Below are 14,530 nucleotides of genomic sequence, written 5' to 3' on the forward strand. Positions count from 1 at the left end.
TGTGGCTGTGGCATAGGCCTCAGCTGCAGCTCTGATGGGAACCCTAGCCTGGGAACTTCCACATGGCACAGAAAAAAAAGAAAAAAAGCGTTCCTGATTTTCTGCTTTGGGAAAGATCCCCAGTGTTCTCCTTATTTGCTGCAAGTAACAATAAATCCTTCCTTCTCCTGATCTTCCTGTTGGTTATGTCTATTGGCTCCACACCCACAAAGAGGTGAACCCAGTTTCCAGGTAATAGCCCCATATTAGAAAGTGCGAAAGAAAGTGACAAAAAAAAGATTTCTTAAGTGGGCTACTCAGGAGGGAGCTTTCTTGTCCAACAGGACTTTGAAATCTTGCCAACAAAACTGGCTGAAAGAGTCATGTGGTTCCAAGGTCAATGGGCGCCACCAGATGCACAGAGTCTGTGGAACCATTTGAAACTGGGTGGGGAAAGAGGCATTTTCAAGACACGGGAAACAGTGAGAGGGCAAGCCCTCTTATTTGAGAAAGAACTTCAGTGCAGTCCTGAAGCCCAGAGGCCTCAAGGAAGACGCCTCCTTCCCATTCTGCTTCCTGCCTACAGGTCCAGCCCCAGGAAGCCTGAGGTTGAGGAGGAGGAGGGGGAAGAGCAGGTGACCAGTGGAGAGTCGGACCCTTGCTCTAGCCTAGAGAGGCCTTTCCAGCACAAAATAGGCCCCGGGGTGATGGAAGGTTTACACTGGATAAGAGTTAAGTGATGGTGCTGCCACAGACTGACCAAAATGAGATGATGCCTATGACAAAGGGACGGAAGGAATTTGGTTGCCAGTGGCCAGCGCACAAGATCCATTCTAGGAGAGGTAAAGAAATGGCTGTGGAGTGAGTCTGAAGAGATGGTGGGGAGAAGGAATCACTTCTTCTAGCTTTGAGGTTAATACCCCAACCCATTCAATGCACCAGGCCACGCTAATTTCACAGTGTATGTTAATGCTGTCTGGCTATTACCATAACTCCAGGTCAAAACCATGGATCTTCAGGGTTTCACTGTGGTTCAAGTCCAGCTGTGGCCATGCGCCCCTGTGTGCTAACACCAAAAGTGCAGGAGGCCAGTGGGTGAACCCTAGAAGGCCATTTCAAAGAAAAGAAACTTGACTTTTCTTCAAGAAACAAAATTTTCTTCATGTGGTTTTTAGGGTGTCGACCCAAAGTTAAAATATTATATTAGAAAAAACTAAGATCTGCAACCCTAGGTGACCAAGAATTGTTTGGCAACCTTTAGGTGACAGCTGCAAACCTGGGGCCCAAGTATCCACATTTCCTTGTAACCTGAAACACACAGGGACTTGCTCAACCTCAGGCCATGCACTTCTGAGAACTGTTCACATTTGAATGGAACCTCTTCCTCGCAGGCCACCTCATAGGCCTATTTCTCTGGACCTCTTTGGTGTCTCTAACATTGAAACCCTGGCTAACTGCCAGAAGGCAGTTACTTTCAGATGGACCTTCTTGTAGAGCAACAAATAAAACTTTCTATTTTCTCACCAATCACCCTGTATGTCATTCTAGGAACTTTGACAATATAATGTTCTCTCTCTCTTTTTTTCTTTTTAGGGCCACACCTGCAGCATATGGAAGGTCCCAGGCTAGGGGTCAAATTGGAACTGCAGTGTCTGGCCTACGCCACAGCCATAGCAATGCTGGATCCAAGCTGCATCTGCGGCCTTCTCTGCAGCTTGCAGCAATGCTGGATCCTTAACCACTGAGTGAGCCCAGGGAGCATACCTGCATCCTCTTAGATACTATGTCGGGTTCTTAACCTGATGAACCACAATGGGAACTCCTATAATGCTCTCTTGCTCAAGGAATTCTTCGTCCCCTTTATTAAAACTGGAGCTGAAATCTTCTAGGAGGTTACCTTTATTTTGATGATTTTAGACCCCTCCTTATATAATTTTCTATAGTTAGCAAAAATTGGAGTCAAAAAGCAACTGCAATGCTGTCATCTAAAAGCCAGCCCCTAATAAGCATGAAATGAATGATGAGATTTTTTTTTTCATAGCATCAGCAGTAGTCAATATGATGCTAGGGCAAACTAATTCAAAATATATTTCAGTAAATGCAATATAGTGACCTGGGCTGGAACAGAAAAAGACAATGAAAAAAACTGGTAAGGTCAGAAAAAAGTCTATAATTTGGTTTGTAGTATGGTGTTGATTTCTTAGTTTTGAGGAATGTATTGTGGTTATATAAAATGTCCATGTTAGGCAAAGCTGGGTGAATCATATAGGGAAATTCTCTGCAACTTTTCTGTCTGTCTGAAATTATTCTGGAGTTCCCATCATGTATCAGTGGTAATGAATCCGACCAGTATCCATGAGGATGTGGGTTCAGTCCCTGGCCTTGCTAAGTGGGTTAAGGATCCAGTGTTGCCATAAGCTGTGGTGTAGCTTGCAGACGCGGCTCTGATCTGGCATTGCTGTGGCCATGGCGTAGGCCAGCAGCTATGGCTCTGATTCGACCCCTAGCCCGGAACTTCCATATTTTGTTGGTACAGCCCTAAAAAGACAAAAAATTAGAAAAACAAAAATGAAATTATGTCACAATCAGTTAAAAACATTGTGAGTATTGATTAATTTATATGAAAATATGCCATATAAATAAGAAGTATTAAGTTAAAAAATGAACAAGCCATAAAGTCATGCTACTTAACCTGTTATCCCTTGAATGTTCAGTTAGAATGCTCTGTGTTATATAAGCAGATTAGAATAAATAATTTTGCACATAGTGAGAGGTCAACAGATGCTGCTAATTTTTATATAAATTTAGGATGCTCACTTACTTTAGGAACCAAGAAATGCCTGCTTTTGGCTGAAAAGGCATTTAAGTTAAATTTGTTCTATAGAAGCCATTTTATTGTTTCTATAAAATTCATTGACCTGCTAATGTCACCAGTCAATCTTATTATTTAATCAGGACAGTTCACATTGGAACCTCATACTGCTTTCTTTCTAGAAACCAATGAGAATATTAAGTCAATAATGGAAGCCAAGGAAGAAAAGGAAATAGGAACATGAGTGGATTGGAACAGTTTAAAAACTTTGCTTATATTTGAATTAAAGAAAAGTTATTAGAATTATCAAGTGTGGCTTTTCCATTTTGAATGCTGAAATAAGGATCCTCTGTCCCGACCAGGGAGAGAAGAGAAAAAGTGAGATCCTTTCAAAGTATGAATGCAGAGGAGAGAGTGGGCCTGGAGGAGGTAAGGAACAGCATCCTGCTATCTTTCCTCTGCACCACTCAGCCCTGGGACTTCACTCAGCCGTGAATAGTTCACTCAGTCACTCTACAAACACCTGTAAGAATGCTAGGCTCTGGGGATACAGCTGTTATTTTTACTTAACTCTTTCCCCACTACAAGATTCTGTTTAGTCTAACAACACACACTAAGTTTCTTCCTCTAATTTTATCCTTGCACTTGGCGCTTCAAACACACTGACTGAGTCAAGAGTAATACCGGCCATGGACAGAAGATAGGAAGGAAAGATGACTGACGGGTCTTCTAGAAAACAGCAAAATTTTACTTGCTGAAAAAAAAGCAGCATATTATAAAAATCTTTTAAATATCTTTAGGTTAAGAGTAGAAGTCTACCCCAAAAAGAATATAAAGCAAATCAACGTAAAAAAAAAAATCACGAAACTTGGAATTTTACCTATATCATGAATTATCATATTATATTTTTATGTAAATATATATATGTGTGTGTGTATATATATATACACACATACATACACAACACATATATGTGAATATATATACTGTGTACAAAGAATGTTGTCTGCGGTATCAATAAGCAAAGGATGTTTTGGCCATCAAGCCATCAGCCACTGCAGCCTCCAGCAATGGTGCACCCTGAGGGGATTCAGGGTGGAGAAAAATAGGATACCCTATTTTTAACCCTGACCCTAACCCTAAGCCCTGGATAGCTAAAGTTCACATCAAAGGAATGATTTTAATGAACCAAGACTTCTACATCTTCTCACATAGAAAAGCACCAAATTCATTAACCTGAAATGTCTGGTTTTATTTAATTAATAGAAACCTTTTGATGTTCCAACTGCCTAGGGTTGGTTGGTTGGTTTGTTTGTTTCAAAAAAACCTCCCGTATATCCTGGCTCTTTCCTTACCTCTTCAGAGCAGTCCCTAGAGGAATCTGAAAGGCTGTCTCCTGGGCTTTGTCCTTAGAAAGGCCACCATATAAAACATAATTCTCAGCTTCTAGGTTGTGCATTTTTTTCAGTCGACAATACATGCATACATATATCAAAATAAAGTTTTAAAATGTACTTCTTTTTTTATAAAGTTTCTATGAAACTTTTCCCTCATTTTCACTGGAATACTATGAAGAGTGATTTAAAGCTCTGCCCTCTCCCTTCTTCTCTCCCTCCTTCTTTAATATTTATTGAGTGCTTAACATAGAAACTGGGCCCTAGAGGTATGACACAGTCAACAACATGGTTCAGGCCTTGAAGGAGTTCATGGTATCTCAGTTTGCGAAGGGGTAATAAGGCAGTTTCATTCCACATAAATTCACTCTCGACTTTCATATTTTATTTTATTTCATGTATTTATTTTGGTCAGGCCCACAGTACGTGAAGTTCCAGGGCCAGGGATTGAACTTGAGCCACAGCAGTGACAACACTGAATCTTTAAGTGCTAGGCTACCAGGGAACTCCTCTTAGTATTTTAAATGACTAATTGGATAAGAATTTGTGAATGGAGAAAAATAAAAATTATTTTACAAAAAAAAAAAAAAAAGAATGTATGAAAGGGATCAACAAAAAATGTGGCTGAGAGCCGGAAAATAGTTCAAGCATATTGCATTTTTCCAAGAAATTCAATGCCAACCAGTTGACCCTTTTTTTCTCTTTCCTTCTTCAAATAACAGACATTTTTAAATGTTTACCTGAATATACTCTGTAAGGGTGTTAAAGACTTGTTTTGCTACTTGAATTGCTTTGGAGAAATTCCTTTGTCCTTGTTCATCAATAACATCTTTCCCAGAGTAATACCAATAGAAATCACTAATTGATTCCTGGAAGAGAGAGATGATATGATTAAGGCACATGATTGAAGCTACCACGGACTTGTCCAGTTTTGGACTCTGTAATAGGAGATCATTTAAAATAACAGATTGAAAGCAAACAAAAATATCTGTGAAATAAACAGTACTCTCATGATTTTCCAAAACATAAAACATGGCAACATCCTCCCCAGATATAAACAACAACTGGAGAGAGGATAAGAAGCAGAAAACTTAGTTGTAAAAATGACTTTCTGTCTTCAATTACCTTGAAGGTCACACACAGAAGGATTCATAAAATTAATGCATATGTATCCATAGTGCATGTAGGTGTTTACTTTGTGAGCACAGAAATTAGACAAATCATAGAACAGTATTTTGGGGCTACAGATATCTGGTCTCCTTTTCCTCCAACAAAGCCAGTAACATTTCTTTGGTGAGAATTCCAGGATGGTCCTTGCTTATGTAACTGGCCCTGATGTAGTTGATTGGACTCATAAATACGGACAACAATTGTAAATAAACATCAAAATAAGATCTTTCCAAACAGACGTTTTAAACAATAACTTGCATTTTGAAGGGATTTCAGTTGCCTAAATGAAAAATACAATTTGGGCCAGTATGTAAGCTATATTTAGTTTTTGAGACATGATTTTGAAAATCACAAGCAATGCTTCTTGATATATTTGCTTCAAAAATAGACCTTTTCCCATTAAGCTTTAACTAAGAATGTCGTGCTTTTACATGTCAAAGATTAAGGGAGAAACTGACAGTTTGAATTTGCAGTTTTTAAAAGTGCTATATCTGACTTCCTCATAAATAAAATGAAGGAAATAAAAAAGTTGTATGGAATCTCATTAAGAAGCCTACACCTTCAGGGTCAGTTTTAGTAACATGTAAAACATTACTGCAATATTAAAGGGATTAAGTGATAGAGTGTTAAGCTGAATTTTTCAATTAACTCAAATATTTTGACATCTGAAAAGAACTAACCTTAGACTCTTACATTTAGGTAGATGGTAGGTAGTTTGAAAGTCTTTCTTTCCTATTTTTAGTAGTGTTTCAAATATTCTTCCCCATTTATCTATCAATTATAGAAGAAGGAACAGAGCATGCTCATGCTTTACAAATTGAAAAGGAATTCAAATTGCCATCAAGCTAAAAAACTGTAGGGAAAAAAAAAAATCCCTACTTAAAGAAAGAAAATAATTAGCAAAGAGTCAGGATCAGAGGCAAAGATGGTGGCAGTTCCACCTAAGACTTGGGGAAAGATTGTGATCAAAGACAAAAATACCTCAACAAATTCTGACCTCATAAATCAGAGCACATCACAACATAGCAGTTTCATAACCCTGTCATAGTGTGTGGACTAAGCAACCCCTTAATTTACTACTAACATGACAACATACCTGCACTCTCAGGAGGTAGTCTACAGTAGAGATGATTATGTTGACGGTTGTATTATTGCCAGTCTGAGTTCTTAGATAATTTTGAAAATCTACATAAGAGCAAAAGATATTATTAGAGCTCGTTTAAAAATTTAAAATGAGTTATTTGAAAAACTTCGAAAGCAAATGATGTCTCTAGCAAAATCCTTGAGGCTAAGTGTAGTGTTATATCTGATAGTTTTAATAATGAATAATGTATATTTTCCATAAAAAGTGAGTGCCTCCAAAACATATCCAGGTACTTTACAGAATACTGATATTCAAATTTCATCTAACACCTGTTTCCTGATTCCCAGCTCTTGGACTCTGGGCAAGCGATTTACTGAAAAAGACTTGCGTCAGTAGGATACAGTAATAAAATGATTTATGCAGCAATTTCTTGTTCCTCAGGTCTGTGTTAGGTGCTAGGGAAACAGAAAGAAAAGATAAAGTTCCTGCCTTCATGGAGGCACAAGCCTGGCAGAGAGTTAGATGTAGAAACAACAAATGGAAATACATCGTGTTAAGCTACCTAGTGTGAGAACAACTAATTAGAGTTAAGCGAAATGACTAGCAAAGGACTTTGAAAGAGGAATGCCACGTAGAAAATATTCCAGTGCTAATGTACCAGGTAATGCTCAAGAACTGTTTCTTGACTCAAAGGAAGATGCATAATTGAAACTAACGGGTTCCAATGACTACTGACTTCAAAATACTTATTTCTGGGCAGCAGCAGACAGTCTGGGGTCTCACGAACCTGAATTGTGTCCCTCACAAAGCAGTTGCAAGAAGCGGAAGAGGTCACAGGTGAATTCATCATCCTGCAGAACCTTCTCTCCTGCAGGAAGTCCAGAGCAACCCATGTTATCAATGTCCTGAGCCCCGCCCTCCCATTCTACCCCCACCTCCATCAAACTTGCGTGTTAATCTAGCATCGTTCTGAACCAAAAACAGTCACAAATCATAGCAACTTTTCTATCTGAAGCTCATAAGACCATGCGCTTGACAGATAGATGCACTTTTTCTGGGTAAGAAAAGAACATCTGAATCTTAAAAACTCAGAAACCTCTCTGTTAAAAGTAGCAGCATGGGTTTGGCAACATTTTAGAGACAATCTGAAGAGATTTATAGAGATTTAAACTTTTTTTTCTTTCTATATTTCTTTCTTTTTGGTAAGGTGTGTGTAGGAATGATCTCTGCGTCTCTTACAAATGTGAAGTTAAATCTGCTTTCTTCCCTGGGGAGGACCAGGTGATTCAATGCAAAAGCAGTCAATGCATAAATAAAACAGGGCTGAAGTTTTTTTTACTCCAATATTAATGAAAGGATTTTGGGGTGAAAACTCTAAATGACTAAAAAATGTTTATTAACTCATGTCAATCAATTCTCGAGGGAGCTTGTTTATGTAGCGATGTCAGTGATTGGCGCATTCCTTCCAGAGGAGGAAGAACTGGCAAGCAGACCTAATTCTAAGTATCAAACCAAAAGGTAGACTTTAGTAGCTCCTGCTGGTAGAACTAAATCTAACAAAGAAACGTGAAACAGAAGACATGGCAGAGCCACAGGAGCTGTCCTGTATCATTAAACACTAATTGTACGTGTGGGGCAAGAATGAAGCCTCAGAAAAGGGTTCAGATATTTCATCTACATTTCAGTTTAAATGTCTCTTGACCACAAGTTACTTCAAACGCAAAAACACAAAGAAGGAAACAAACAAACGAACAAACAAAAAACAAGCACCACACAAATGAAAGTTGATTTTCAAAGCAGAGAGTGTCTATGAAAAGACACAGTCAACATCATGAGTGTATTCTCTGGAATCTAAATTTGTTTAGAAAGCAAAATGACAAAAAAAAAAAAAGTTGTTTGGCAAGTGAATGAATGTAATCATGTATTTAAAAAAATAATAACTTTTCAGACTGGAAATACTTTGGGCTACAAAAGAAAACTATGTAATGATCATGTGTTTACTACAACTAAAATTATGAATGATCATAATGACAAAGAGTTGATGGACTTACCAGTCTGCAGTCTGTGACTTTCAAAGTGAGAGGCTTCATATAATGGGAGGGTTAGGAAGCAAAACCATTTTGAAAACTAATATAAACATTAAAAAAAGTACATAAAATCACTGTACTCGTTTCCCTGTTAGCCTGTAAGATATGGTATGTGGTGACCAAACTAAAAGCACCATGTCTACAGATGTGATGTGGCAAGTTTAAGTGTGAAATGCACATTGTTGGGAATCTCAATACATGGCTGATAAGCCTATTCCTCAGTGTTTACATTCATGCCAGGACAGGGGAACAATGGCCTGGTCTAGGCCCAGCAAACAAGCTAAACTCTCCAGTGATGACCTTTAGTATCATTTCTTGAGCTATTTTAATCAGAAGTGTCTTTAAAATGATATTTAAATCAAAATACTACGAGTTAGACAGATGTAATTGTTTCTTTTTTGGGGAACCATCTAAATTTTTTTTTTTTTTCAGAAAATCGAATCAATAAAACCATGTACATACTTTCAATGCTCATATATTGAGTATGGAATAAGTAACCTTGGTAGGAAGGATTCAGAAAAGTGAACACTGAAATAAATATCACAGAGTTGACCAGTGTACCTGAAAATGCTCTATACAATGCACATTGATTTACAACAGAAGGTTTTATATTTTGTTGGCATGCATGGCACTTTCTGGACTATATACCCAAACACATACAAGTAACTTTGCTGACATAGGACACGCTGCACACAGCAGAACAAGGGGGAGAGGGAGAAAGGATCAAGCCTTCATTCACCATCAGGTGACACAGGTATTAACTAGATGTTCTCGCTTTATGAACACATTACTATCCGATTAAAATGCTGCCACTGCCCATGCTGCGTGTAGGTGGTGCAACAACAGAGATGAAGGATGGCTTTATGTCTGCAGAAGGTACAGGAGCAACAGTCCATTTTGTGATGTATGCAAAAGAAATTCCATTGTCGGATGGAAACTAAGGTTAATAATAAATAACGAAATGGAGTAAAACATAGTTGAAAGTGCTCTCACATTCTTACAATATTATTTGCAATAGCTGCATGACTGCCAAATGTAGATATTGTGCAGGGTTTTCCTTTGGTTTCATTTTTAATTAAAAGGGGTATAATGACTAATACTGTATAAAGGGAGAGTTAGTCAGATATTATGGCTGATGATGACTTTGTTCTTGGTGCCTTAGTTTTCTCATTCATAAAATGAATGTGATATGTACACTGTCTACCTCGCTGGGTCTGCATAATCTATGTGACCATTTTGATCAACTGTGGAAAGGTTAATATTATTAGCAGCAGTGACAATTATACTAAATAAAGATGAGAACAACATGCCTATCTGATAACTATGGCTATTTGAACATAGGTATTAAGCATGTTTATATTTTCAAAAAGCCATCTTAAATTTAATGGACCAAAATATTTTCAAATATATCAATTTTCACTTGGAAATGATATGAGGTAGACCTTCTTTATTCAAGCTACCAATAAAAAGTAATTCCTCTTTCAGAGATTTAAGAAGTTAATACTTTTGAGGGCTTTTCTACCCACAACTGATTTATCCATTTAATAGAGGATAAAGTTCAAAAAAGAAAGTTGTTTTTACTTAGAATATCCATGAATATAGCTCAAAGTTCACAGTCTTATCTCCAGACAAATCTTGATTTTATTATTAATATACAAATGTTATTAAAATTAATGAAAAAAGTAAAAAGACTACTCTCCACAGAAATAGTTGAATTAGCATAAATAGACTCCAGAAGATTAAGATCCCCTTGTTGTAGGGTCTTGTCATGTGTATATCTCTAATAATGCAAAGATAAAGGGTGAGCAGCACGAAACATGAGATGGGCCACAATGAATAATTCCCTTTAACCTATTGTTAAACAGATCTCAAGAGTCCCCCACTGCCATGGAGGAAATAATTCTGATTACTAACTTTTAGAGGACTTAAATAACTATTTTGTATATGGCAAAACTGAAGGGTTAAGGCTAAAAAAAGTATTTTTAAATGGTGAAAAATCAGGTGTTTGATTCCATGTGGGTAGTTTTAATGTTACTGATTAAGTGGTTTAAATACGGCTGCTTAAATAATATTACAACAACCAACAAAGAATGCAAAATTTTAAATAGATTTACAAACAGAATTTAGTTAGTGACTACCATGCACTAGGCATTGTGCTAGATCTATCTTCTCATCATTTCATTTCAGGCTTACAATAATCCTATAAATGAGGTGACATGAATCCCATTTTGTGTAGACAACTGAGAAATTAAGTCACTTGACTACCGTCCTATAGCTGTTAACAGGTAAAGGACTTAAATTCGATAAACTTCCATGAGCATTCATTAAGTGTCTCCTATTTGCCAGGCACTATGTGAGGTGCTAAGAATACAAAAGTTAATGCAAATAATCTCTGATCTCAAGAAGTTCACAGTCAGGCAATAAACTGATAATTTCAATATTGTATGGTCTTTCTGAAATCATTGTGCCATGGTTTTTAAACTTCGTAAAGTTCACATTGATAATCAATCAATTACTGTGTTATTATTTAGATTGTGAACTCCTAATTTGTTTTCAGCAATTTTAGAACCCAAGGACAACCATATTCTAGACATGAAGCTTTAGAAAAGTCAATTCACCTTTCTGAACCTTTGTTTCATCATTTTGATATAGGAATTAATGATCTCCTGACTACCTTACTTCATAGCACTGTTGGAAGAACTAAACTGGTTCAAACAAGCACAACTGCTCTGAAATACGCAAAGCACAATAGGAATAAATGTGATGTTTTAATGGCGAGAAGTCACAAGTTGAAAAAAAAAAGAAAAAACAAACCCTGCATTTCTAAAATATAGAATTCCAGTGGGTTGTGGCTATGACAAATCCTTATAATTCCATTAAGTGCATGTTCTTAAATTAAGGTAATAACCTGATATCAGTGTATAAAATGTATTCCTAGTTGATAAAAATAACCAACTGCGTGAAATAAATTAGGTATGACCCATGGATAACAGAATTAAAGTTATAGGTTAGCTGTGGAGGGAAAAATCTTTTGCTTTCAAACATGATTTGCAGATAGTTTCTCTTGTAGCCTTCTTCTAATGCCTTTCAGTTGTCACTACTCCAACTGAAATCCTTACTCCTTCATGCATTCCAGCCACCAACACCCTAACTGATCTCTGTGCCTTCAGGCTGGACACCCATTTTACACCTTGTTGCTGACAACAGCAGTTCTAGGCAATCTGATTATAATACTCCTCCTGATAAACAGATTGATTCCTGGTATAGTAATCACGAAAAAGCCTACTCTGAAGAATCCCCTGCAAGCCATCATTAAACAGAGCTCTCCAAGGGCCAGGAAGGAAATCATGCTGGTCACTATCTTCAGATAGCTAGCCTGGCTGAGAAATGAGAAATTTGTGCCTTTTAATGTCAGCAGGCTCTACTGGACACATTTTAAACGGTGAAGGTAGGAACTGAATTCCAGGTAGATCATCGCACAAAACACAGTATCAATATCACTTAAGTGTTAACTTATTTAATGACTGTCCACAGTCTCAGAAAGAAAGCACAAACTCCTTGGAGGGCAAAGAAGGCCCTTTGGGGCCTCCCACAAACTCTTTCTATTCTGTGGTGGGTTCATGTCTGTTCAGCTGTTCAGCCACACTAGGTTTGTTGCTGTCCTCTAATATGTTTTGTGCCTTAAACTTGGCCTATGCTGATCCCTTCCCTTGGAATGCCTTTCTTTGCCTTGCAATCTGTCAGATAAACTTTGACTTCCACTCTATAATATGTCTGTAGTGAAACTTTCCCCTTCCCTGAGGGCTTCAAGGCCCCTTCAAGGGAGATTGAACTCAAAGCCTCTGGATTACAAGAATTACCAGACCCTTATCATTGCCCCACCTATCTTACTGTAATGCCCTTTCCCCACCTTGGCCTAGTCCTTCCAGCTGCCTCAAGGAAAGGTATATGGCCCATTCCTCACCCTGCCCCTATAGGGCCCTCACCCCCCGCCCCAAGTGTATCCTAAGACCCCTATTTCTCCAAAAAATCAGCAGGTCAGTGGGTACTTAAGCTCTCTCTTCTCCCTGGGTTATTAAGAGACACTCAGTGTTGGTTCTCCCTAATTATCAGGAAGTTTTCCTGCTGCACTAGCAGCATCCATCTCTTATCAATAAACTACTTTCTCTTCACCCCAGTATGAGTCTGAAAATTCTTTTCCAACCCGTGTGCACAGATCATGACACTAAGTATCAACTCAGGTCACTCCTACATAAAGGGCTAAAGTTATTTGTTCTGAAGTTGTTTGTTTACACATCTGTCTACATGATACTGGGCTCCTAAAGAACTCCAATGCCTAGGACAATGTCTAGCATATAACAGCCACTCAAATTTAAATGACTGCTGCAGAGTTTAAGAACTGTGTAAGGATGTTAAGAAAACTGAATTATAGTGCCATGAACCCACAGGCTTTCTTTGAAGAGAACATGTACCCACAGGAATGGCATAGTAGCCCAGTCAGAGCCCAAATGCTAGCCTTGAATCACACTTGTGAAAGTACTTTGAAAATCTGGGGTGGGAGGCAGCCAAGAAATAATTAAGCACTAACAACAGTGACAAAAAATTGGGGTAGCCAATATTTAAAGGTTGCTTTAAATATCCTTTTGATAAACTAATGAAAAACAATTCCTTTTTGCTTCGACCTCACATAAGCTTCATGAGGTCACTACAAACCTCACATAAGCTTCATGAGGTCACTACAAATATATCAGCAAGAACCTCAGTGTTACACATTATCAGATACAAGTGGAAATTTAAGAAGCTTAACCTGTATTACATAAAATTTTAAAAAATCGAACAATTTCTGAGAAATCAGATCAGCTTCAAAATCTCACCTTGCTTATGAAGTGATCAAAAATAAAATGCAAAGTGATCAAAAATAAAATGCAGTTATCTTCCACTATATTTCAAGAAGTTTGAAGGAAGAAAAATTGCACTTTCAAACTCATAATGAATTAGTAATGACATTAAATGGTACAGAGAAAAGACAAATTAAAAATCTAAGGATGGAATGAAATTTCTAATATTCATATAGGTTTTTGGTTTTGAATTTGATTATACATTAAAAGAAAACACATATGACTCAAAAATATACAGAAAGGACAACATTCAGCACGTCACAAATCTAAACACATTTGCTGAAGAACCTTTGGGAAAAAAAGAGGAAAAAACAAGGAGGAGGTCCAGGCTTTTGCAGAAATGGGGGAAATTTAGTAAGGTGGGGTAAGCATACAGGGCAAACGTAAATGACAATAACAGCAGTAGAAAAAGAGATATAAACAATTAGTCTGAGATCCTTATACAGTGGACCTTCTCTATCTGCAGATGCAGAGGTATAACTATGTCAAGCTGTTTTATATAAGGGACTTGAGCATCTGTGCATTTTGATATCTGTGAGGGAGTGGGGGGGCCTGGAACCAAACCCTCATGGATATTGAGGGACAATTGTATACAAACCTTAAAGAAGCATGTACTTCCTAATGCTATCTCGATACCAAATGAGGAATATCACGTGTAACCATAAAAAGTTTAAAATTGATAGGAAAACTTCAACAATTAATGCAAAAATTTGCAATAGATGGGTGTTTGTTGTTGCTGTTTTTCAGTTTGTTGTTGCTATTGTTTGGCCACTTGTGTGGCATGAGTTAAGTTCCTCTGTCAGGGATTGAACCTCAGCCACAGTATTGACAATGCTGGAAATTTAACCGCTGAGCCACAAGGGTCCTCCCAATAGATAGGTATTTTTGAAGACAGACATTACATTAAAGGGCCAAAAATTCTACATAAGTTAATATGCTGGACAAAAAATAATCCCCCTAAAGTCTTATTAAAGGATGGGGGGGGCTGTAGATAGAGCTGCCTTGTGGAACTGGCACATTAAATAGAGGGAGAGGGCTTGCATTTCAGTCTTGACCTTGCCCCTTCACTGTGCAACCTTGGACATGCCGCATCATCTCTCTGTCCC

General features: G+C 37.7%; 1 protein-coding gene across 1 annotated transcript in view; it reads right to left on the reverse strand.

The window, feature by feature from the left end:
* RYR2 (ryanodine receptor 2) overlaps nt 1-14,530 on the reverse strand; it is a 754,552-nt gene that overhangs the window by 53,875 nt on the left and 686,147 nt on the right. The window contains 4 exon segments of the mRNA XM_021072683.1: nt 4,926-5,054; nt 6,452-6,540; nt 7,227-7,307; nt 8,491-8,523. Coding sequence (XP_020928342.1) covers nt 4,926-5,054; nt 6,452-6,540; nt 7,227-7,307; nt 8,491-8,523 — 332 coding nt within the window.

This window comes from Sus scrofa, chromosome 14 (genome assembly GCF_000003025.6).
Source record: "Sus scrofa isolate TJ Tabasco breed Duroc chromosome 14, Sscrofa11.1, whole genome shotgun sequence".
Lineage (NCBI taxonomy): Eukaryota > Metazoa > Chordata > Mammalia > Artiodactyla > Suidae > Sus > Sus scrofa.